General features: G+C 40.5%; 1 protein-coding gene across 3 annotated transcripts; it reads left to right on the top strand.

The window, feature by feature from the left end:
* Window positions 1-10,067: 10,067 nt before the first annotated feature.
* On the top strand, window positions 10,068-23,652 carry PPA2 (inorganic pyrophosphatase 2). Of its 3 annotated transcripts, none has more exons than XM_072118929.1 (12): window positions 10,068-10,336; window positions 12,859-12,923; window positions 14,005-14,049; window positions 16,849-16,902; window positions 17,281-17,400; window positions 17,550-17,636; window positions 19,006-19,132; window positions 19,853-19,980; window positions 21,040-21,125; window positions 21,719-21,788; window positions 22,597-22,636; window positions 23,497-23,652. In XM_072118929.1, the coding sequence occupies exons 1-12, from the start codon at window positions 10,177-10,179 to the stop codon at window positions 23,523-23,525; spliced, it is 1,011 nt and encodes a 336-aa protein (XP_071975030.1). In that variant the 5' UTR covers window positions 10,068-10,176; the 3' UTR covers window positions 23,526-23,652. The 3 variants fall into 3 exon arrangements, with proteins under 3 accessions (XP_071975030.1, XP_071975048.1, XP_071975038.1); XM_072118947.1 differs by lacking the exon at window positions 10,068-10,336 and adding an exon at window positions 10,384-10,616; XM_072118937.1 differs by lacking the exon at window positions 10,068-10,336 and adding an exon at window positions 10,385-10,646.
* Window positions 23,653-27,102: the final 3,450 nt, after the last annotated feature.

Below are 27,102 nucleotides of genomic sequence, written 5' to 3'. Positions count from 1 at the left end.
TCACAGCTCATTACTGCTGAGAGAAGATTAGCATAACAAACGCCTCCAGCTCCAGCCCTAGCTTCTCCTCTCTGACCAAACATAGATTATAATAGTCAGATATCAAGTATCTCTGCAACTTTCTGGGCTAAAAAGAAAACTCAAAGTGCTCCTGAATCTGTGTAGCAGCCCCTATAGAATGCTAATCTTCACAAGTGAGGAGGTGAAAGGTCCTCTTTAACCCCTTCCCGACGCGCGCCGTACTAGTACGGCGCGCGCCGGGTCCCGGTGCATGGAGAGGGCTCGCGGGCCGAGCCCTCTCCATAGCCGGTAAGTCTTTGCTGCATATTGCAGCAAAGGCTTACCGGTAACACCCGCGATCGGTGCTAGCACCGATCGCGGGTGCTTTCACCGCGATCGCCTCCGGCAATGCTGCCGGAGGCTTCAAAAAGATGGCGCCGCATGGGCGCCGCCATCTTGGCGCGGATCTCCGCTCCCCGATGACGTCACGGGGAGCGGTGATCCGTTGCCATGACAGCATCGGGCCTCACGAAGGCCCGAAGCTGTCTCGTTTTAACCTATTCATTACAATGTGCTATCAGCACATTGTAATGAATGAGGAGTAAAATCCCCATATACTGCCATATTGCAGTATGGCAGTATATGGTAGGATCGATCAGACAACCTAGGGTTAAAGTACCCTAGGGAGTCTGAAAAATAGTTAAAGTAAAAGTAAAAAAAAGTTTAAAAAAAAAAAATTATATTAAAAAAACCTAAAAATTCAAATCACCCCCCTTTCCCTAGAACTGATATTAATATTAATAAACAGTAAAAATCATAAACACATTAGGTACCGCCGCGTCCGAAAATGTCCGATCTATCAAAATATAATAACGGTTTTACACTGCGTTTAACCCCGTAACGGAAAATAGCGTCCAAAGTCAAAAATGACATTTTTTTGCCATTTTGGAAAATATAAAAAAATTAATAAAACGTGATCAAAAGGTAGCACAGTCCTAACAATGATAGCAATGAAAACGCCATCAAAAGTCGCAAAAAATGACACCACCCACAGCTTCGTACACCAAAGTATGAAAAAGTTATTAGCGCCAGAAGATGGCAAAATCAAAAAAAAAATTTTTGTACAGGAGGTTTTAATTTTTTTAAATGTATGAAAACATTATAAAACCTGTACAAATGTGGTATCCCTGTGATCGTAGCAACCCAAAGAATAAAGTAGACATGTCATTTGGGACGCAGAGTGAAAGCTGTGAAATCCAAGCCCACAAGAAAACGTCGCAAATGTGTTTTTTCACCATTTTCACTGCATTTGGAATTTTTTTCCCGCTTCCCAGTACGCGCCATGGAATATTAAATACTGTCACTACGAAGTGCAATTTGTTACGCAGAAAATAAGCCATAACAGAGCTCTTTATGTGGAAAAATAAAAAAGTTATAGATTTTTGAAGGTGGGGTGTGAAAAATGGAAGTGAAAAAACTAAAAAAGGCCAAGTCGTTAAGGGGTTAAAGGGTAAAACAAAAAAACATAATTCTGCTCAATGTGTACCTGTGAATAATTCTCAGTATTTTGCCTCTCAGTACCCATTTAGTAATTTTTTGTGCATAGCATTTTTTGTCCATCTTATTTAGCGCTGCAAAAACCTAAGCAGCAAGATGGAAGAGCAGACCCTGCCCCCTGTGATATAATCACAAGCATGTGCTACTGACAAATGTAACCATAGCTTGTGCACAGATAACATAGCTTAATGTGGAGCTTATTGCAAAGAGGTTGAATCATGTACACAAAATAAGTGAAAATGTGAATGTTTATTCAATGACAAGCCATGTTTAGGTATTGTAAAACCGAAACATCCCACACCTCTGCTCTAACCATCATATCTTCTATCTTCTGGATCTATCTTCTGTATCCTTCTATTCATTGTCACTGCTCTCCCTCTCCTGTCTGCTATTTTCTGCTGCCAAGTGTGGGGTGGAGGGGAGACTCCTCTTATTGAGAACTACAGCTTCTTTCTGCTGTATTATTTGTTTATGTAATGGTGTAGGGCAGGGCCGACCCAAGTAAAAAGATGCGGGGCCTGTGAACAGGATCTTTGAGCCAGAGCCCCGGATCTCCCGGCTTAGCGTAATATTTGTCCCACAACCTGGGCATTTCTCCCCTCTCTCATCATAATCTGTTTCCTCAGGACATAGATCGTGATGAGGAATTGTGTATTACTGCTTTCTCCTGCAGGACCTGTAGTCTCCAGGAGAATATTACAACCAGGAGGCTGCAGGACTTGTGATGATGTCATGATCACATGACCAGCAGGGGAAAGCAATGCACAGAGCTACACTACCTTACTAGTGAAGGGAAAATATGATAGTGGCTAAGGTAAGGAGAGTACATGTGGGGCAACTGTGTGGGGCACATTACTGTCAGGGAACCAAGGTGTAGGGACAATGAGGAACATAAGATGTGGTGATGCCTAATGGAGAAGATAGAGGACACGTCATCTGCAGTCACTAGATGTAAAAAGTCGGGATTTCTCCTGTCTGTAGCTGTATATATCATCAGTAAAGTTGTTATTGGCACAACCAAATGTGAGGGGGTTATGTACAGGAGTGAGCATTACTGAAAGTGCGATACATATGCATTGGGGCCCTTTTACCACCATAGCAACGCCACTGGTGTATGGAAAGCTGAGGGTTTATAGGGAGATATGAGTTTAGGTGGTTTTTTATTATTACATTAGGCAAAGCTCTTGGCAACACATGATTGGGGCATTCAGGTTACCTCACGCTTTTGCAGGGAGTTTTGTACCAAGTTGAATATAAATTGTCATATTCATCTGTCTTCCATCTATAAACTAATGAGCATAAAGAGCATCCGAAATAAAATCTCAAGCATTTGCGTTGTTATGCTGCACTCACAAGAATAGTGGGCCTCCTATCTATCATTGGCTGAGTTAGCTGTATAACCATGTTAATGCTTCTACTGGGGTGTGCTCATTATTTTGTAACTAGAGGTTTTGCCCCACATATTCCTTATTCTCCTCCGCCTTGGACAACCCAAAGGTAGGGGTCGAGGTCAAGGAGCTGTGCACAGCTTGGGCACAGGTTCTCAAGAACCTAAGAAAAGCCTGGTTTCTACACAAAAAATATGTGCAGAAGGTGAGGATGCAGCATCCTGTTTTCGTCTCAGAGAAGGAGATGAGGGGGTCAACCTGAAATCTGCAACTTAGGTTTCCTTCATGTAAATGGCAGCGATTTATTGGTCCCTATAAAATAGAGGCGATCAACCTTGTGCCATACATCCGAGTGCCAGTACAGGCAGTCCCCTACTTAAGAACACTCGACTTACATACGACCCCTAGTTACAAATAGACCTCTGGATGTTGGGAATTTACTGTACTTTATCCTTAGGCTACAATAATCAGCTATAACAGTTATCACATGTGTCTGCAATTAAGCTTTATTGTTAATCCTGGTTCCAACATTTTTAAAATCCAATTGTCACAGGGACCAAAAAAAGTTCTGGCTGGGATTACAATGATAAAATATAAAGTTCCAACTTACATACAAATTCAACTTAAGAACAAACCTACAGATCCTATCTTGTATGTAACCCGGGGACTGCCTGTAATTAATATTGCATGCAATTTTCCCTGGAAGCACCTCAGTTGCACCATTTTCACATATGATCACATAGTTACCACATTTATTGTAGTTTTTGTAATGTTTTAAATAATTAAACAAAACTATTTTGAAAAGAAAAATCAAATTAGCTGAAATTTACACCTGTGTAAGGTGTCATGTTTGCTTTACCAGCAGACAATTTCATTGAAAACATTTTGGGGAAAGTACAACCTTTTATATCACTTTGTATTCAAATTGTGGCGATTTGGACATTTTTTTGTATGAATACCTAAAATGTTTACATTTTTTTAAAATAAACCTTCCGGCAGAGTATATTTTGACTAGTTATGGGTACCTTAGAGACTGCAGTACCAAAATGGTTAACACCAGTCATTGCATCGAGTATGGGGAGAGCCCAGCCCATGAGCTTCTATATCAACTTCTAAATTGTTCTACATGTCTACATGTGTAACTATTTTCTCTGAATTCATAGAACAACAAAATGAATAAGAATCTGGTATTGAACACGGAAGAAAAATGCACAGCGTAACATGTAATGTAATAGGGGGACATTAAGTTGTAGGACATTCAGAGTGTAGATATGTTTGCCCTTGGGCCACATGTTATATGCCTTCTTTTCATTAACAGAAGACTGGATAAAGTGTTCAGAAACAGCCCGGGGCTATGCACGACTGTGTATTTACCAGCTAGGTCAATAATTGGATCAATATGATTCCTAGTTGATTAGGATTCGGAGGATAAGGGAGAATCATTTCTACATTACAAAATTGCATTCAATGTCTTTATCAGATAGTTGAGTAACAATGCAGCACCAGTACTTCAACTGCAACATACAGAAAAGGGTTTTCTAGGGGTGAAAAAACGTGTGATGAAAATAAATATCTATATTTTTCCATCATTGCTTGCTGACAGGTATATCCTGTTCTTGTAGGTATGCCTGGAAATGCCCATTTGGTCATTCACTACATAAGGAAGATCACCACAGCATTTATAGGCATATTCCGTGTTTAAGGAACTACGTTATTTTTCACCACACAATTTTTTTTTTACAATTATTGTGTCTCTTTCAACTACTCGAGGAAATTAATATTAAAAAAAAGAAAATGGTAAAATCAGGCACATTTAAAGGAAATATACCATTTGTTTTCTTGCATTGTGAATCAAAAATACATTGAGAATGCTGTAGCTACTACTGATGCAGTGGTTTAATTCCTGACCTGAGTGGTTTTGCTAAAAAAACTATTATAAAAATTTAGGACCTTAGGAAAGCTGGATTGTCTTCAACCTACACATTACACAGAGCTTCCTGAACTGTCCAGACAGAAATAATCAACCTGAGCTGGATGACTCACAGCAGCTGGGGGATGGTGCAGTGATTACTTCTGCCTGTCAGGGACAACACAGTGATTACAACATTCTCAGGAGCAGTGCATCATTAGGGTAAGAGGCAAACTTTGGGTGAGTCTGGTGCCAGTATTGGGATGTTTAACCCCTTACACACTGTGGTCAAGCAATTCCCTTGGCTGAGAAGCAACCCCACTCATGAATGGTTGCAGGATGCTTTACAGTTGCACGAGACAAGACTGGTGGTATCGCTCACCTTGTCTTCTCTGAACAAGCTGTTTTACAGATGTTCCAAACAATTGGAAAGGGGATTCATCAGAGAAAATGACTTTACCCCAGTCCTCGGCAGTCCACTCCCTGTACCTTTTGTACTGGAATATCAGTCTGTCTGTCTGTCCCAAAAAGTGGCCTCTTTGCTGCCCTCCTTGACACCAGGCCTGGAACCTCTCTCCTTGAAGATGCGATAGATTGTTGACTGAGGTGCAATCTTTCTAGCTGCTGTTAGGCCAGTTTTGAGCAGTGCAATGATGACTGCATGTGTTTCTTTAGAGATATCCATTGTTAACAGAAGAGAAACAATGATGCCAAGCACCAGCCTCCTTTTAAAGTGTCCAGTGGTGTGATTCTTACTTAATCACGACAGATTGATCTCCAGCCCTGTCCTCATCAACACCCACACCTGTGTTACTGGAGCAATCACTGAAACGACGTTAGCTGCTCCTTCTAACCCCTTATCACCGACACTAGTTTTCAGTTGTAATGACCGGACTCGATCTTTAAAATCTGACATGTCTCACGTTAATTGGTAACAACTTCGGAACGCTTTAACATATCCAGGTGATTTTGAGAATGTTTTCTCGTGACACATTGTACTTCATGTTAGTTGTAAAATTTACGTGATAAGTTTTGCGTTTTGTTCTGAAAAAAAGGGAAAATTTGGACAAAGTTTGTAAAAATTCTTCATTTTCCAAGTTTGAAATGTTCTGCTTTCCAGACAGGCAGTAAAACTACCCAAAAAGCTTGATAATTAACATTTACGGAATGTCTTCTTTATGTTGGGATAACATTGGACCTGCGATTTAGAAACTTTTTAATTTTTGGGGAAAATACATTATTTAGGCCAAACGGTCAATTTCATAATAAATTAAATGATGAAGCGCTCTGCAACGTTTGATGCCCAATTTCTCCCGAGTGTACTGATACCCCATATTTGTCGGTAAGCTGCTGTATTGGCGCACAGCAGAGCATAGGATCAAAGCAGCGCTATTCACAGCAGATTTGAATTGTTACATTGTACAAGCTAGAAATTTTTATTTTTTTTGTTAATGTGAACATATGAGGGCTTAATATTTACTTGATAAGAGACAATGTATAGATAATTCATTTGGGGGGTCTATAGCTTATTCATGAGATTTTATTAAACTATTTCAAGGGGAACACAAACAAAATCATAAATTTTTATTTTGGATTTTTAGCACTCACCCCCCCCCCCCCCCCCCGTTCACTACGATTGCGGTGATACCTCACTTATATAGTTTTTCAGATCTTTGCTCACTTTTACTGAGCAAAACCAATCTTGGAGAAAATCACATTGTTTTTACTATCGACAACTTTTCAGGGCCATAACTGTATTTTTCTGTTGTCAGATCTGGTTGAGGGCTTATTTTTTGCAAAAAGAGTTGTTCTATTCAGTTGTACCATATTAGGGAACATAGCTTTTTTTGATCACTTTTTAGAACATTTTTTGTGATGGTGTTTGATGAAAAATTGTAGATTACGGGAAGGTTTTGCGTGTTTTTTTTTTTCACAGGGGACATACTTACACACCACGGTCATGCTTGGGGTTAAGGCAGGCCTGCAATGAAGTTGAAGTCCAGGGATGTGTGGTAAATGCAGAAGCAGTTTTTTATACAAAGACCAGGAAAGTGCTGCCCGGTAACTATTCTGCAGAAAGCAGCCGCAGAGGTAGAACTTTTTTCTCTATCTGCCGCATCGTCACCAAAGAGAATAGATTTAATTATCGTCAGGATTCAGAAACAGTGGATCCTCTGGACCACCACGGGAGGTGGTACTTAGACCAGAGTCTAAGTGGCACCTGGTCTTCACCAGAGGCCGCCGCAAAGCGGGATGGACTTGCTGTGGCAGGGTACCACCAGGTCGTTCCACAGGTGCGATTATCCCGCGGTGGCAGCGGTTAGCAGGAGGCAGTCTCGTGGTCAGGTCCAGGAAGAAGGTCAGGGCAGGCGGTAGGGATGCAAGGTCAAGTCCAAATCCGGGGTACGGGAGGACAGGCACACGGGACACAGGAACACAGCAATGCAAGAACAAAGGAACACGGAGGGACTTTGGTAACACAGGAATGCAAAGGAATGCAGGAATATCGCAGGGGAGCTTTCACAATGGCATAGGCACACAAAGATCCAGCAGGGGATACAGGAAGGAGCAGAAATTATAAGGTGGAGGTGTTCAGCCAGCGCACCAATCAGCGGTGGGCTGGCCCTTTAAAGTTTTGACAGCCGGAGCACGCCCTAGCAAGCGGGGACATACCCGCATGGCAGTCCGATGAGAGACCTGTGGACGGGTAAGTCAGCCGCTGCAGGGGGAACGGAGGTGCACGGAGGAACACGGTGCACCTGTGATCCCTGTGTCGGATCGCGGGTGCACCTGTGTTCCTCTGTGCGCCTCCGCACTCGTGACAATTATCTTCCCCTAGTATTCCAGGACCTCATTTGTATTGTACATCTTTATGCCATATCTAGCACATTTGTTAGGAAAATATTGCCTTAAGTTTACTCTCCCCTTGAAATTCACCAGGGACTCCTCCATCGCAATCTCTCTTTTTGGGGTGTATAAGAAAGAGAATTTTGGCTTAGAAATTTAATCAGGGGCCGAATCTTTTACACTCTGTCAAAACTAAGGTAATTTTTGGGGGGTGGGGGCATTGGGAATTGCCAGCAAAATGGAGAAATATTTGGATAGCCTCAAAGCGAGCCCTGGGCATTGTTGATCTGTACAAGGGGGTATGATGTAAGAGATCTTTAGACCAGTAGTCCCTTATGGATGTTTTTTTTTTGGTAAGGCCCACATTCAGTACCAATCCCCCAAATCCTGGCATAAAACCAATCGGGGTTGGTTTCTAAAAATAGTTTGCTCAACAATTAAGTCCAGCAGGTCTTCTGAAAAAAAAATAATTTGAAATGGCCAATTTCAGATAACCCTGCTGCTCCTGGAACAGGGGTAAAGTCAAGTACTCAAGAGAAGGTAAACATGGATTTATGGCCCTCCTAACCCAGATGAGGAAGGTGGAGGACAGAACAAATTCTGAGCTTCCCTTACTTACTGATTCTGTGTCTGAGGCTAACATAGCATATGCCTCTTCAGCACTGCATGTTCTTTGTGTCATTTTACCTAATGCACTTTATTTGCAACTGTACAAACTGACAGCTGGAGTGACACTGATGTCACTGTTAAAAACTGTCAATCTGACACTAACTTTTTATTGCTTTTTGACAAAGAAAAAAAGAAACTGAAAGCTCCCTGACAGATGGACGGAGACTGACACTTTAAAGGAAACCTACCGCTTGGGTAGTCATGCCGGAACAGGTCTGCACTAAACTTGAAACACCTGTAATGTAGAAAGACACAACACGTAGGAGGCCCGGCGCTCCTTTGGCTTCTGATTATGCACACCTATTGTGGGTTATCATATCCACTCACTGCCTCCCATCACCTGCTTCTTGGGAAGTCTCGTGCATTCGCGACCTCCTTGCATTTCGCCCAGCTCTCAGCCAGGTCATGGGAGGGAGTGGTTGGATATGATAGCACGCAGTAAGTGGATATGATTACAAGGCAAAGGAGCGCCGAGCAGCTTGTGTGACATGCACAGGAGCGCCTAGCAACTATTAGCAAAATGTTAAGTCTGCATTACAGGCGTTTCAAGCTTAATAATGACCTGTTTCATCATAAAGAAGAAAAGGTCAACATGTAAGTGTACATCATGACTACTCAAGCAGTACTATACCCTTAAAGGGGTATTCCGGGTATATGAACGTCTGACACAAAAACCCATGATGATATAAATGAATACAACAATACTCAATGTCATTAGTCACAAAATGGGGCTTAAATAGTTTGATTTTATGATTTACAAAATTTATGGCCTCTCTAAAGTCGGTGGAGTTATCACCAAGATGGCCGCCAGTGGAAACTACAAGTTCCATGATCCTTTAGTTCTCAGTGACTCCTCCTTCCTCTTATGCTCGGCTCTCGGTGATGATCTAACAGGATTTCTTGATCTGGTACCATATTACTGATGTGTAACTGTCATTACCAAAAGTGATGCACTGCAACCAACCGACTACAGCCAAGCGTGGTGGTGATCACATGACCTGCCCAGGCAGGTGCAGGTCATGTGATGTGGACATGTGACCAGCGGCCATCTACTGTCCTGTGTCTGCTCCGTGTGGAGGACATTAACGGACTGATTAAAGGGCCAGTAGCATTTTAATTCTTCATTACAGTCGATGTCACCTGCATTTTCTGCTAAGGGGAGCAAAATTTTAAATAACAACTAATTACACATTAGCTTATATTTTGAGTACCCATTTGTATATGAATTATGCCAATTCCTGGAATACCCCTTTAATGCCAGTCTACCAGCTCCCAAATCACCCCACAGGTAACAACATTGTGATAGCAGGTGAGAACATATCATTGAGAGAAGTTACTTCTTCTGACATGTGAACGCACCCTTGCAGAAAATTCAATTTTACCCTCATGGAAATTAGGTTCTGGGTGCACCAGAGGTTTTGTTTTGCCAGCACCTGGCGCCTTCCTCTGATGATATGTGATAACGTGCATGGAATAACAGCAGACAGGTCTCTAGTCCCCTCCTGATAACACCATTATATTCTATCACCACTGTTACATAGCTCTGCCTCACATGTGCGCGGCTTTCCTGTGCCTGGTCTATGTGCATCACAGACACCGGGCCCCCGGCATGATGGCGGCCGCAGCTCATTGCAGCTGTCAGCGTCTGGTCAGCCATTTTCTATTAGGCGCTTTGTTTTCCCAGCGGCCATGTTCTGGATAGGAGGTCTCGCTGCCCTGCCCTTGTCAGGCGTGTAGATGGCAGTGTCGGCTCGCCCTCGTATACTTGTAGGGGCTGTGCCTCGCTGTCAGAGGAGGGGATAAAACATGAGCGGTGTATGGCGCGGCGGCTTGCTCAGGCTCCAGCGAGCCGCGTTGGTGTTTAGTCCCGGAAGGCCTGTAGCGTGCCGCCGCTGGCTCAGCATGAACCGTTACAGCACCGAGGAGCGGGGCCGGCCCAACACTGCCGAGTACCGGCTGTACTTCAGTAAGTAGGAGCAGGGCTGGAGAGGGGTGTTCTCTCCCAGAAGCCGGGCGCGCTGCTGTCATTTCACCTTGGACCTCCCCCCTCCTGTCACAACACGTGGACCTGGCGGCGGCTACAAGTGAAGTGATGCCTCCCATAGCGCGGTGCGGAGCCAGGGACCTGTGTGCGCCTGGCCGCCCTCTCCGGTGACCTTGTCACAGCTGTGGCGCTCTCTGTGACAGGAAAGACGCGACTCAATGGGGTCTCCCAGCAGCGCTGCCCATGACCTTGGCAGAATACGGCGGGTTACAGTCTAGCATGGCACTAGGAGGTTTGCTGTGCGGTTAAGGATGGTCAAAAAGATAGAGACCACCCCTATGTCAATAAACGGAAGGTCAAGGGAATAAATGCCTTTATTTTGTGTGGATCAGGGTGCACAACCCATTAGTCAAAAACAATACGCAAGTCAAAGAAATAAGGGAGTCCCTGGCACTCACCCATTAAACACTACTTCTTTATTCTGGCCAATACCAGATAAATGAGAGGTGCCGGACCCGCCCCAGGACGATGGGCGCGCAGAATGCACAGGCTTCAGAAAGTGCATTCACTGCGAAACTGCGTTTCTGTGGTGTCCGGCCCCTCTCATTTATCCTGTTTTGGCCTGAATAAAGTGGTGGTTTATCGGTGACTGCACGTAATTACTTATTTCTCGGAGTTACAGTTACTAATCAGCCCAAAAACTTTCTCAAACTGTAAAAAACCCCCCACAAGTGGTGCCACAGTGTGTACTGTTTAATTATGGAAAATGGACCAAAGACGTTTTTGCCTGTTCTTTGTCTTTCTCATTGTTATCTACAGACCCCATCTATTGTGTGATGAAAACACATGTCGTACCTATAAGCCACCAGCTGTATAACAGGTCCACTATCCACCTGACAGAGGCCTGTTCACATTATGCCGTCATCCTGGGGTTTATCACGCGCAAATGCTGATTACCCCAATAACCTCTGTACTACATGTCAGTTCACTTCCGGTTGTCAGGTTACGGGCCAGATTTTTCAGCCTGCACAAGCTGCATGTTTGAGGCTAGCTGTATACGTCAGTCACTAGTAAGGGGCCTTGGCCCTCAGGTTCTGCCCGAAAAAGAAATCTAGTCCGAGACACAGAGTGGAGCGGCAGGAGAGGACCCAGGAGTGGTGAGGACTTCTCAGCTGTACTCTTCACTACTTGGCCTCATGCACAAATCAACGCTTCCATCAGTTGTATAAGCGCTCATTGGTGCCTCGGGGGTGCAGGCCGCATGTTGGCTTCAGATTTTGGATCCTCTTCTAGGCTCTTAGTTGAGATGAATGCATTCTGCATGTCATACATACTACAGTATATATACATACTCAGTAGAGGAGCTTCTTCAATACAGATCAGAGGACAAAGGCACTGGGAAGGAATGGCTACACAGGGATGTGGATCAGAAGTTTTGTTTGCCTACTCCACAGCCCTGGTGGCATCTGACATTGGTGAAGTCTATCATCATGGACCACTATCTTGAAAATGACAGTTTTCAGCAACAGAAAGCCTAACTAGTGAAAATGCGCCGACCATGCTTTGTGTGAAACGGCCCTAACCACTAGGAAGAATTCTCTGATAACTGCTGATAAATATACATACAGTTTATCAGTACTTGGGCAACCCAGTGTTTGATTTTCCTCCATAAAAAGCAGCCAGGGATACTGGAGTCTCCAAATCCTCAATATAGTAAACTCCTTTTCAAAAAAATATTTAGGTTTTTAATTAAAATGTTTTAGGTAGCCCAGATAATCAAAAAGGACTGATAATATTTCCTGTCTTTAATGGTGGTTTTTAATGAAACAGGGTAGGGCCTAACTTGGTGATCGGTGAGGGTCATCATTGATGGGGACCTAACTTGTTTTGTGGAAATACCCACAGCATTAGCTAATTTCTACTTGTTTTTCTCCTCACTTCTGGTCCAGTGCTGTGGCTCCTCACCACCATTCTATTTGTAGCCAGTGGCTGCACGTGATCACAGGCCTCGTAAGTATTCTGCTGTCTGTGCCCATCAATATCACATAATTTTTGCAGTTTCTGTATATAGAGGTTAGTGGTTAGAGAACTATAATGTTGTATCTAACATGAAAAGAGTTAAGCATAAGGCCTCATGCACACAAACGTTTGCATTTTGCAGTTGCCGTCTGTTGCTGCTTATGGCGCCTTCTGACATTGGTGGGTTAGCACCGTTCACCCTGCTTATGTTCATAGGAAATGGCGAGGCCTAACATAGGGAGCCCATAATTCTCCAGCCCTCTCAAGAGTAAAAAAAGCCTACATTTTAGACACAGCAGTAAGCAAATGCCCTGTCCAAGCATAAAACAACCCCAAGATAGGTGTTGGTATTGCCTGAGTATAGAAAACTGTTCACAATTGCTGGTAGTTCATGTTAACCAAGCAGATAATGTTAGTTTTTTTTTTTTTAATCTGGAAGCAAAATAGAGGATGTTTTAATGTTCTGTTTTCTGTATGCTTCACAGAAACTGAAGATGGTAAATTCATCTCACCCTTTCATGACATCCCACTATATCCAAGAACTGATGAGGTACAGACCAACCTTTATTTAGATGCTGTGGGTAGAAATTTTCGTCTTTCCGTATTGCAATAATGCTTTAAAAATGCAATTTAAAGAAGATCTACCATTCCAATCCATGATGATAAACCAGGGACACTTACTCACAGATCCAGGCACCATGACGGGTAATCTAATGTTAGTTATCCATTAGCTTTCTAGTGTTGTTGTTTGGGTGGCAGACGGGGACAATATGATGCAAGGACTCCTACTCTTCTCTGTCTGTGGATCAGACCAGCAAATTGGTGAATTTCGATAAGGACGTTCGTGTGCAGGTGGCCGTAATCTCTCTGCTGTGCATGAACTTGAGCAGACTTTGAGAAACTTGTTTTGCTGCTGGAGAGAAAAGAAGCAAAACATGGGACACAGAACCTATTTCCTTTAAAGTGCTTGTCCAGTCACTTCGAATTAACACGTATCTAGGTATAGTGGCTAACATGATGATTGCTGGGGTGTGACCGGTTTGTCTGTTTAGGAAAAGTACAATGGACTCCACTCTTTTGTGATCCTTATGGGTCCCATCACTAAGATTCCCACTGATCAACAAGTTAGCTCCTATCCTGTGAATAGGGGCCTGGAGAACTCCTTTAAGGTGTAAAACAAATGTTACTGTTATCAATTGCACTAGTTATTTCTGAAATAAAAAAAATTGGCTTCAAAGGTTTTTTCATGCTTTAAAGCACAATTATGCTTTTAACACTGCTCTAAGTAATAACATGAAGATTTTTTTTTTTTCCATCTTAAACTGAAAACTAATGTACATTCTCACCAGAGTTTCTTCCAGCTCGTTGGTTAAAATTATTTCGGCAGGAATTTTTCATATTCACTTGATGACTGCATTGGGTGACTGCACCAGACCTCAATCATAGTGTGTGAAATTCTCTTGTCATTGAGATATTTTCCACATCAATTATCAAGCGTCACACATATCCATTTCCTATCAAATTCAATTGATCGTGTCTTGTGCCATGAAAAAACTGTGATTTTCTTTGTTTAATCTATTTAGAGAATTGTATTTTGATTACTGAAGGCAATTTTACTTATTTACTCTTAGGACCAAGATGTGCCAGCAAAAAAACCCAAGTCTTATTTGTCCAAGGTAATTGATGTACTAATTGTACACCGTGTTGATGCAGATACTTATTTTACCTATTCTGTCTCTCCTATACAACTTTGTTCCTTAGTTAAACCTGAGTATGTGTATGTTTAAACTGCACAAAGAAAATCATAATTTTATGTAGCACAAATCCTGCTTTGGAAACCAGGCTGTTAGAGGAAATACATATTCATAGAACTTCTTGAATAGACAGGTAGTATTATAGCAAGCTAACATACAGTGTGCACGGAAAGGTGCCACATAAAAGGTTGGTATATAAAATGAGACTGCTGGGAATAGGAGAAAATCTGTGTATTTGGGTAAGTAATTGGCTTAGTGATAGAAAACAGGGGGTCGTCATTAATGGCACATTCTCAGATTGGGTTGAGGTTACTAGTGGAGTGCCACAGGGGTCAGTATTGGGGCCACTTCTTTTTAATATTTTTATTAATGACCTTGTAGTGGGTTTACACAGTCAAGTTTCAATATTTGCAGATGATACTAAGCTGTGTAAAGTAATAAATACTGAGGTCGATAGTTTAGCATTACAGAGGGATTTGTGGAAGCTTGAGGAGTGGGCAGAGAAATGGTTGATGAGATTTAATGTAGATAAATGTAAAGTTATGCACTTGGGCCATGGAAACAAAAAGTCTAATTATGTTCTAAATGGTCAATTACTTGGTAAAACTGGAGCTGAAAAGGACTTGGGGGTATTGGTGGATGGTAAACTTAATTTTAGTGACCAGAGCCAGGCGGCTGCTGCTAAAGCAAATAAAATTATGGGATGTATCAAGAGAGGAATAGATTCTCATGATAAAGACATAGTTTTGCCCTTATACAAATCGCTGGTCAGACCACCCATGGAATATTGTGTACAGTTTTGGGCACCAGTGTATAAAAAGGATATAGTAGAGCTGGAACGAGTGCAGAGGAGAGCAACCAGGATTATTAGGGGAATGGGGGGATTAGAATACACTGACAGATTACAAAATTTGGGATTATTCAGTTTAGAAAAAAGACGACTGAGGGGAGACCTCATTACAATGTACAAATACCTGAACGGACAGTACAAGGATCTCTCCAAAGATCTTTTTATACCTCGGCCTGTGACCAGGACAAGGGGGCATCCTCTACACCTAGAGAAGAGGCGATTCTACCATCAACATAGACAAAGGTTCTTTACTGTAAGAGCAGTGAGACTGTGGAACTCTCTGCCGCAGGAGGTTGTTATGGCGGACTCTATGTACATGTTCAAGAGAGGCCTGGATGCCTTTCTGGAGAGAAAAAATTTCACAGGTTATGGGAATAAAACATTTATTTAATTCTTAAAGGTTGGACTACTATGACTATGACTTATTCAGACCCCTTTTACTTTTTTCACTGTTTCATTTAAGCCAATTGATAAGATAAAATTATCTTTTTGCCCATTAATGTACACTCCTGAACCCATCTTGACAGAAAAAAAGTAGATATTTTTGCTAATTTATTAAACAAGAAAAACTGAAATATCGTGGTCATAAGTTTTTAGACCCTTTGTTCAGTATTGGATGGTGAATGTTGGTGGAAGCCATTTTCAAGTCTTTCCAGAGATTGGGGTTTAGGTCAGGGCTCGGGCTGGGCTAGACAAAATGGTCAGAGTTGTCCAATGCACTCTGGAAGAGGTTTTCATCTAGGATATCTCTATACTTGACCGCCTTAATCTTTACTTCTGCAACCAGTTGTCCTGTCCCTGCAGCTTAAAAACACCCCATAACATAATTCTGTCACCATCATGTGTCACTGTTGTGATTATATTTGGCAGATGATGAGCAGTACCGGATTTTCTCCACACATACCACTTAGAATTAACACTAAAAACTTTTAATCTTCATCTCATCAGACTAGAGAATCTTATTTTTCGTAGTCTGGAAGTCCGTAATGTATTTTTTTTGCCAACTTTGTGTGCTTTCATATGTCTTGCACTGAGGAGAGGCTTCTGTGGGCATACTCTTCCATAAAGCCCCAACTGGTGAAGGCTGCAGTGATGGTTGACATGCAGCCACAGCGATCTTGGGGTTCTTCTCACCACGGCTCTTCTCCCATGATTGCTTAGTTTGGCTGGAAGGCCAGGTCAAGGAAGAGTTGGGGTCATCCCAAACTTTTTCCATTTAAGGATTAAGGAGGCCACTGCAGAAATTCTTTTGTAACCTTTGTCAGATCTGTGCCTTGACACAATTCTATCACTGAGCTCCTTGGGCAGTTCCTGAGACCCCCACAGATCAAGAAAACAAGGCATCCTATGGGGTCCCACGTACCTCCGTTGGACCACTCATCTCTCAGCAATTTCCATCAGCTGCATAGAGATTAATGGAGAAGAACGGTCATGCATGGCTGTCTGCATCATTAGTCCGAGGGAGCCACTAGGTCCGACAGACCCCTTGTTTTCGTGATCTGTGTTGGTCTCAGCACTGACACCCCCACTGAGCAGCATGTTAGGCCCTATCCTATGGATAGGGCCTAACTTTTTTTCGTGGGAAAACCCCTTTAATTTCATTTGATTTGTCAAATATATCCTTATGCTTGTAGACCACACTCTCTTTTTCTATGTTATCAGGCTAAATATTTAGTTCAGTCATATTTTTAGTTCAATTTAAGTCTAATAGTTGAATTTATAATGTTGCTCTTTTGGATAAGTAGCTACTGGTTTAAATTGTCTTTGCCTATGAGGGACACTGTAACCTGTCCAGTTAACATTGAAGTCAACTCACTACTTTTGGTTTTACAATGCTTTTAAATATCTGTGATTATATATGTTTTTTTCAGAACATTTTTAATATGGTAGTTGAAGTGCCACGATGGACAAATGCGAAAATGGAGGTAACTTGCTTATTCTGTGTTTACCTTACGTGTAAACTTTATTTTGGAGAATTTATTTTGTTAGTAGTTAATTTGCATATAAGATTGTGCACAGGAGTGTGGACCGGTTTTCTTTTTTCTGAAAAGTGTGTCAGTTGTTATGAAAGGGGGTTGCAATGGGCATTTTTAGCCAACCGAGAAGAAAAATGGATTCACCAGTAGACGTTGCCACACCCTCCATTCACCATAATGCTCATTTTAAGATGGATCAGCTTATAAAGTGCCCCACACTTGATGTTTTACTGTGTGATTTAAACTGCTCTTAAAGATTCAAATTTAAGAAATGTACTTATTGTATGACTGTTTTCTTGACAATGGTTGTGTTCACTTTTCTTTTAGATTGCAACAAAAGAGCCTTTAAATCCAATAAAACAGGATATAAAAAAAGGAAAACTTCGTTATGTGTCAAATATCTTTCCTCACAAGGGATACATATGGAACTACGGGGCTTTACCTCAGGTAAAAAAAACTTCCTCCAAAGAGTTTCAAGATTGAAAAACATTTTTGTTATTATTTAAAGTTACAAGTTTTTTAGCAACATCCCAAATCTTTCATTTGAGCTTTTTTTGAAATCTGAATGAACTTTTTTCCCCTTCTCTGTTTGACAGACCTGGGAAGATCCTAACCATAAAGACAAGGATATGAAATGCTGCGGAGATAATGATCCCATTGATGTCTGTGAAATTGGCTCTAAGGTGATCCATAAATGATATTATTATATACATAAATACTTTTTTTTTTTTTTTTTTGCAGGTTTTTAGCCACATCTTTCCTGCAACAGGGGGTTGGGTTAAAGATAGCAAAACGTTAACACGTTATTTATTTGTATAAAGATGAAATTCTCCTGCTGCACAAATGAGTTCCTGCTGCCATGTTTAAATCCCATCCACTAAATTGTGCTTTGAAAATGTTAAGGGTTAGCTGTTGGAATAGGACCGAAGCAATATTTTGATGTCTTACCTTGTACAGTGCTTTTACCATATGTGTGCATGTTTTATTCAAAAGGCACTCCTTTTAAATGTTTTCCTAGCATTGGCTAAAAGTAATATATATAACACATACATACACTGGAGTTCAAAATTAGAGAACAATGTATGATCACTTTTTTCAGTAATAATATAATCTCCATTGATTAACAATTGATGTTTTTTTTTTGTTAACCATACCAAAAGAACATGCCAAATTGCTGTAGTTTTACAAATTGACTTTAGTGCAAAGAAAGATCAGACGGGGCTTGGCTCAATCGCATCTGCGTTTCAATTGAAACGCATGTCCTATGTAACCAGCATCCAGTTTTGCACGTGCACAATTCAAAACACTGGGTGCCTTTTGTCGATTGCATGTAAACCCATCTTACAGTTTGTGCCCTCAGTGCCCATTATCACCTAAACTACTACTCCCAGTTCCACACATTGCTTCTAGCGACAATCTGATGGAAGGATGATGATTAGCCTGCATTGACACGTCACGTTTCATTTGCAGTTTGGGCAGCATGGTGGCTGAGTGGGTAGCACTTCTGCCTTGCAGCACTGGGGTCCTGGGTTCAAATCCCACCCAGGTCAACATCTGCAAAGAGTTTGTATGTTCTCTGTATTTGCGTGTGTTTCCTCTGGGTCTTCCGGTTTCCTCCCACTCTCTAAAACATACTGTTAGGATGTTTAGATTGTGAGCCCCATTTGGGGACTGGGACTGATTTGACATGCTTTGTGCAGGGCAGTGTAATCTGTGTGCGCTATATAAATAATAATTAATTATTATTTTTTAATGCAACAAAGATGTGCTTGGACAGAACGCTTATGCGCTTCCACTGAAATGCATGCGTTTTGGAATGAGCACCACGCGGAGATTGCAGGGTACTGCTATTTATCATGGGCAAATTCAAGACCTTGTGCATTTTTATTCCTCTTTGTTACAAAATGCTACAGTATATTCATTAAGTCTTGCTTGTCCTTGAACACTGGTAGTTATAGAAAATGGTTATTTGCTTGCCAAAGAAAGATTGTATGATCAAATTAAAAAAATATTCAGTAATAAACATTTAATAGGAAGCCTCATGTGTTGCAGGTTTGCTCTAGGGGAGAAGTAATTCAAGTGAAACCGCTTGGAGTTCTAGCTTTGATAGATGAAGGAGAAATGGACTGGAAGATTATTGCAATCAATATTGAAGATCCTGAAGCCGACAAATTCAATGGTAGCTAATCATTAAAAATGACTACTTTTGCTTTATGCAGTTTACATGTATGCGGCCCCATAACGAATAGCAGCCTGCATCGCTTTTTCTGCTATAAATAATGAAAGCATGATGGAAGCTACCCTTCTGTGCATGGAACCCCGTTGGAATGGATAGGCTTCTGTTATTTTCTTTAATAAATGTGTATTGTCATGTTTTGGCAACCTTATCAAACTTATTACACTGCTAGCATTTATTCAGACAACTTAAATGTGACAACCAATATTTGTTTCCTGTATTTACAGTAAAAATTAAAAAAAATGCTTATGTATGTTACACCATTTAACTTTGTGTATGTATAATGTATATATAATATATATGTGTATTATTATATTATATTTTTTGTATACAGAAAGGACACAATTTTTTTTATTTTGTATATTTTTTTTTAAACTCCCATTTGTTAAAGTGTTGCGACAGGCTTTATCTTTTCATTTTGTTTGAACCTATTGTTTAGCTTTTAGTGACTCGACCTTGCTTGACCTCACATTGCATCAGTACAGCATCCTGCTCCAAAGAAGTGTTAGGATTGCAGTGGGGGAGGGCTTTCTGAATAATAATGCTCTTTTTATAAAAGCAGATTTAGCAGTCTTGCTGAGATCCTCCTCTTACAGTAATAGGCAATGGATTTTGTTGTTTGTTTCCTGGGATTATCAGACTCTACTATTTCTCATGTTGCAGATATTGATGATGTCAAAAAGTACAAACCTGGCTACCTTGAGGCTACTGTGGAATGGCTTAAAACCTATAAAGTCCCAGATGGAAAACCTGAAAACCAGTTTGGGTTTAATGGGCAGTTGAAAGATCAGGTGGGGTCACCGCTTGTTGGCACTAATGATTGCTTTTGAAAAAAAAATAGAAATGTGGTTAAAAAAATATTAGTATCTTGTTGTTGAAGACAAAAACCGTCAATGGACATTGAAAAAGCTTACAACTGAAAACGTAAAAAGAAATGAAATATGATATAAATCAGACATTACTTTTGAATTGTTAAATGGCAAAAAGGGCACAAGGCATGAAAGGAGAAAATCACAGCCAGGCAGTAGTGACTTTTTTTGGTATTCTACCTCTTAAATGAAATTTAATCCCCCTCCCCCTCCCTCTTCTTGATGTCATTTTACTGTAACACAGGATGTTTCAGTACATGGTGGTGGGGGGGCAGTGCTCCTTGCACACTGTGAAGCTGCAGTACAGGGGCTCTATTAACATGCTTAGAGGCCCTCTGACTCATTAGCATAATTTTAAAAGTTGATTTTAGAAGGAAGGAATCTTTGGATAACAAATATAAGAAGATTACCACAGTCATAGTGCCTGGATCTAAGAGTCCCTGGTTTTGATAGTAGATTTCCCTTAAACCATGGACACCCTGGTCAGCCAAATTTACTATAGCCTGGTAGAGGTTATAGCTAAAATCTACACCTGGCACCACCTGACATAGATTTTATTCCAGTGCATAGTGCTGGACCAAGGGTTATTAAAGGGAAGCCCATCACACCTACATTGAAAATATGCCTTGCTGCCTTCTCTGAGCATTTGCATTACAAGATATTTGTGTGTTTTAACTTGCCTTGCATCCTGACAGAATCCTCTGTTTAATCCCAGGGGTTGGGCTTTGGTTTGGATGCGTTTCAAAAAACATTTGACTTGTCTGTGCCGCAAACTCCTCAGCCCCCATTGAAATGCAGAAAGGCATATTTGCAATGCGGGTCTGATGGTCTTCTGCAACCTCTTTAGTGAAAATGAGGTCCCTTTAAGACTACTCCCCAATATGTCTTACTCTGATAGAAGCTGTTGCTATAACTTTTACAATAACATTTATGGGAACAAATACATTACGTTCTATTTATCTTTATGTGATATTCCCTTAGGCCTTTGCAATTGAAATTATCAAGGAAACTCATGAATTTTGGCAAAACATGGTTCGTAAGAAGACAGATTGTGGTGATATAGTATGGTAAGAATTATGTATGTCTTTAGAGTTATAAAAGTATTTAATGCTCCCGTCTGTTCGGCCTAAACTCCTGTAGCAAGGGCACAACTGAAGATCTAATGCACGTTAGAAGTGTTCACATGAAACAAGAGTTGTAATTATTGATTCCAAACCCAAATTTTCCTACTGTGATCAATACTTTGTGGAGTATGCCACAAAGTATTGCATAAGTAAAACACGCATCACGCATCACCGTGTTTGTAGTATCTGATGCATTGGATTATCATCATAAGGATAATACTCCTTTTGTGGGTTTAGTTGGTAAATACCCATTGGAGTCCCTTTATTTTTGGTGGTTATCTTCTGCCTCACTGTGAATCGGCAACTTGCAGCCATCCAGGTCGGTGTTTTGTTTTGTCAGATGGCTACAGGTGTGACCAAACACATCGCTGTGCCAGCTTCCAAATGTACTGCACAAGTGCATATGGCAGAAGGACTGGGCAGGGTGTGTGTGACCTCACTAATCTAGATTCTTGGTAAATAACACATTTTAGCAATTGTGCAAAATGAAAACATTTTCATTCTATTTTATTCTCTCCCACTTTTCCCCTCCATAGTAAAAATGTTTTGGTTAATGATAGCCCTTTCTGCTGCGGTGAAGAAGCTGCTGCTGCCATAGTCCAAGCCGTGAGTTTTTCCTATTATTTCCTATTGTATTTTACCAGCATTCCTTTTTATTCATCAATGTCTTCAAATGAGATCAGTGCATTTTTGGATGGATAAAATATTTGCGCTTGAAACTGGTTGCACAGTTTCATAGGATCAAAAAATTTAGCGCAGCAATGGTCTAGTATAGCATATTATCAGAAGCGACATGCAGAGACTGTGATAAGATGACAGTGATCACCATTGAAGACCATTTCCCATAAGTGTGGCCATCATTTCCCTTAGAAACAAGATGGCTGTCCCTAGATATAACCACCACCACCACACTCTGGCAGCGGTGGCCACACATGTGCTGTTAATGCCTGTGGTACCACCTGGATTCAGCCTTTATTACCACAGGACAGCTGTTGGACTTGGTGTATCTCTTGGCGATTTCATATGCAAACACTATTTGTTTCTTTGCAATCACACCAGCAGTGATGGTCTTATTCCAGAACAACTATCTTGTTTCTAAGGGACAATATGGCTATATTTATGGGAAATTATCTTCACACAGGTAAATTGTTTTCAAACACATCAAATTTGAGAAGTGTGTGTGTGTATATATACACATACACACAGGTGAATTCATTAAAAGGGTCAATGCCCACATGAGATTATCCTTTTGACTAGAGATCAGTGCAAACGGTTCTAAAAACTTTAACCCAACTTTTGTACACAGATTTTCTTCTATGATCCCATATTAATATTGAAGCTGTAAAATGTAAAATTTTTGTAGGAATGCATGAAAAATTTATTTAGGGCTTTCTTTTTTTGTGTGTTCTTGCAGGCACCGTTACCAGGGAAATCAGATCCAGTGTCCCCTGAAGGTCAGTGTGTATAATGTAAAAATTACCCGACACACAGGTTTTGCTGGTCATAGAAACCTAACATAGTGCAGCTTTCATATGTTGTTGTGCTATTGAACACAAAAAGCTGCATTCTGTTTACTATAGGTAAACAAATACTGTTATCGGTTTACACAAAATTGGCAGATTAACAAATGACAGACCCAAGGCTGTCATGGGAAGCGATCGCTGCTCCCCAATGAGGTCACCGGGAGAGATGATTGTAACAAGGAAGGGCGATATCCATGTTGCCACTCTCTTATAATTGCAACCTGTGGCATCGGAAGGGTTAATACTCCAATCGTTATACAATAGGTCTATTTTGTATATTTTGGATTGGGAGTTGACTTTTAATGGGCCTCTTACTGGTGGTCAACAAATTTTCCCAAATTTTAAAAATGGTTATTTCAGATCAATTAATTTAGAAGGATCCTTGACAGACAGTGAACTACAATTCACACCATGTTTTCAGTGGACTATATGTACATTCCAGGGTTTTTGTAGATGGAATAATTCAGATGGTTGTAATTGGTTCATATTCCTTCTGCAATCTTGGCGAAATACCCAGAGACTTCTACAGATATGGCCATTCACACTAACATCTTTTCACACTGCCAGCGGTTTCATTTCAGCCTGAGCTACTGTATTTCTAAGAACTTCCTTTCTTCCATGGACAAATTCAAAATGGCAAATTCAGTTAATGTATTGGTGCATCCGGTGTGATTTCCAAATGCGAAATCTCCTCCTTTAGAACCTAATTTAATTTCTTATGTTGTAATTGTGTTCTTTTCTACAACAAATCATCAATGGAGTGGTTTTATTTATGTCTCTTTCTTTTGCAGTTAACGTTTGGCATTTTATTAAAAAGTGATCCAATTTATTCCTTTGTTTTTGAGCACATTGTCAAGAACCTTGGACGATGTATTGGTGTATATATTATTTTATTGCATCATAGATTCTGATGACTGTGTAAATAAACACATTTTCTTTTGTTAAAATGTTTTGTGTCTTTTAGAAAAATTATTTAAAACTATTGCACTATATGGGGAAATCTTTTTAATGAGTTAAAGGCCTCTACTACAGTCAAAGATCTAATCTTTTAGAGTTGATTCTAGTACACAAGCACATCAAACTTCTGCTACTCTGCTTATAATTTGTTTGCTAGATGGTTCGTATCTAAAAACCTGCAGGTCCAGAATTTGTCACTTTTGCAGATGCCATATAGTTTAATTGAAACCACAAATTGAAGCCACTTTTTTTAAAGGATAAAATCAAGGGGCGTGACTAGGAGAGACTGGCCTCCATACCAGACTTCTGCAGGGAGGGCCCCTTCACCTTTTATATAAAAAAAAAAAAAAAAAATTACATATTCATGTAAAAACATTCACCATATGAACACAATTTAATATTAGAGATCTTTATATATACATTGTGTGGGTGTGCATATCCACACACCATAAATAGATCATATATACACAAACAGCATATTCACACCATGTATGCTCATATGTATAGACCCCATAGTAGCCCATTGATGTCACTAGTTCTTTTAGGAAGCAATATCAGTGATGCAGGAGCTGGGACTGGGTAAGTAAACATTTTTATTTACCACCTCTGTGATATATGGAAAACCCCTTTAAAGGAAACCAGTTGGCAGAATTTACATTAAACCATGTTAGGTATTCACACGTCCAAAAATGTCTGATCAATAATATCACTTCTGATACATTTTAATTTCATAAATTATAAATTAAAAACTATTTACAAATACATACAGATCCAACCCACATACAAATCTTCAATGCAAAAATAGGGATGGGTATCCTCATAAAGATAACTCCCCAGACACTTAATCTGCTGGCTAAATATGCATGCATATAAAAAATAAATAGGGCCATAAAGCATATAAAATGTAAATATGGGTAGCATAGATATAGGGAAGGATACTTAATGGGCTGAATGCATCATGTTTGGTTGAAGCTCATTTTCAAATGGAAAGTAACTAATAGTACTTGCCTCACAAAGAGAAAGTTATACAGAACTTAAAACAAATGAAACTACAAACTGACTGATCCAAAATACGTTGAATCTGCACAACTCCATACATATACTGACCTCACTTAAAGGAAACCTACCACTTAGAATGGTCGGTATAAGCCGTAAATACCGAGCACCAGCTCAGGATGAGCTGGTGCCGGTACTTACTTTCGTTTCGTTTTTAAACTCTAGAGCAGAACAGGCTTCGGTGCTGCGTGCGCACTATCGTGCGCGCACCTACATAGGAAATGACGGAGACGTTGCGCGCGCACGGTCGCGCGCAGCGCCGAAGCCTCTTCTGTTCTAGAGTTTAAAAAGTTTTAAAACCGCGGTTTATAACACTAACGAAAGTAAGTACTAGCACCAGCTCACCCTGAGCTGGTGCTCGGTATTTACTGCTTACACCGACCATTCTAAGTGGTAGGTTTCCTTTAAACTTGTAACGGCAAATAGTGTGGTAAGGGCAGAAGTATAGCAGATTGTGTGAGTTTAGGAATGAAGAAATGTCTGAAGTATAAGATACTGAAGAGACATGTAAGCCAATCAAGGAGAGGAAAGGAGGGGCCAGGAATGTAAAACGGCACATACAATGGGAATGGCCAATGATGACAAATTAATAAATATTCTTAAAGGGGTATTCCAGGAATCAGCATAATTCATATACAAATGGGCACTCAAAATATAAGCTAATATGTAATTAGTTGTTATTTAAAATTTTGCTCCCCTTAGCAGAAAATGCAGGTGACAGACTGTGATGGAGAATTAAAATGCTACTAGCCCTTTAATCAGTCCGTTAATTTCCTCCGCGCGGTCCGTTGCAGGACAGAAGATGGCTGCTGGTCACATGTCCACATCACATGGCCTGAACCTGCCTGGGCAGGTCATGTGATCACCACTATGTTTGGCTGTAGTCGGTTAGTTGCAGTGCATTCAGTATGGTCAGTATTATGGTGATGGCAGTTACACATCATTACTATGGTAATGAAAGTCTGTTATATCATCACTGTTAGCAGAGCATAAGTGGTAGGAGGAGTTACTGAGAACTAAAGGATCATGGAACTTGTAGTTTCCAGTGTCGGCCATCTTAGTGATAACCACCTACTTTAGGGAGGCCATAAACTTTGTAAATCATAAAATCAAATTATTTAAGCTTTGTTTTGTGACTAATGACATTGAGTATTGTTGTATTCATTTACTTATATCATCATGGGTTTTTGTGTCAGATGTTTATATTCCTGGAATACCCCTTTAAGTATGTTTTGAATGCCCTGGGCCTGGAATGGTGCATAGTTATTCACAATACAAACCAACCATGCATCTGAACAATGTATATTTATTGCTATAAAAGGTATTTGCCAGAGTCTGTCACTAATGTGCACAATAATAAAGAGAAAAGAATATATTAAATACAGAGGCATAGCTAGGGGTTTACCATGGGGGAGGGGGGCAGTCCACCCAAGTGGGTTTCTTGCCAAGGTATACCAATATTCCATATGATCCAGGCAATCCGATCCCTTCGGGATGTGTGAACATGCCAGTTGACACTGCTCTACTATGTATAAGTATTGTTAGAGCAGTGTATTAGATTTGAAGTAAAATAAACATATAAGCCCCTAAAATAACATTCCCATACACTTAATAAAGTATAAAAAACTAAAATACGCAAAAAAAAACTGCACAAACTTGGTATCAACGCATCTGTAACACTTTGTATAATAAAACAGAATCCTTACTGGACCTGCATGGTAAATGCCGCAAAAAAGTTTTGAGGGAAATGCATGTGATTGATAAGCTGATCGCATGCGTTTCTCTGGAAACACCTGTACAGTGAAAGCCGTAAAAAAAAACAAGCCCACAAGAGCGTTTTTTCACAATTTTCACTGCATTTGGAATTTTTTTTCCCGCTTCCCAGTACATGGCAAGGAATATTCAATACCATCATTATGAAGTGCAATTTGTAACGCAGAAAACAAACCCTCACAGAGCTCTTTACGTGTAAAAATAAAAAAGATATAGATTTTTGAATGTGGGGAGTAAAAAATAGAAATAAAAAAACAAAAAAGTGCCACCTCATAACGGATTATGATGCAGTTTTAACCTGCATCTGTATTCGGGAGCGGACATTGGCCAGATCACGTATGGCTTTCCATTGAAACACATGTGATCAGTAACCATCACCCAGTGTGTTTTATTTAAATCATGCAATTTCAATTGAAACCTCAGAATCCACACCCATAGCTGCTGCAGAACCTCATAATCCACACCCATAGCTGCCGCAGAACCTCATAATCCACATTTCAGATGCTACAGAACATTATAACTAACGTCCATAGCTGCTGCAAAACCTCATTCTCCACACTGCAGCTGCTTCTTGTATGAATGCAAGACATCAGGGCTGGTTAACAATTGCA

Source organism: Engystomops pustulosus, chromosome 1 (genome assembly GCF_040894005.1).
Source record: "Engystomops pustulosus chromosome 1, aEngPut4.maternal, whole genome shotgun sequence".
NCBI lineage: Eukaryota > Metazoa > Chordata > Amphibia > Anura > Leptodactylidae > Engystomops > Engystomops pustulosus.
Note: the sequence above shows the minus strand (reverse complement) of the source record. Positions and strands in the feature narration are given on the sequence as shown.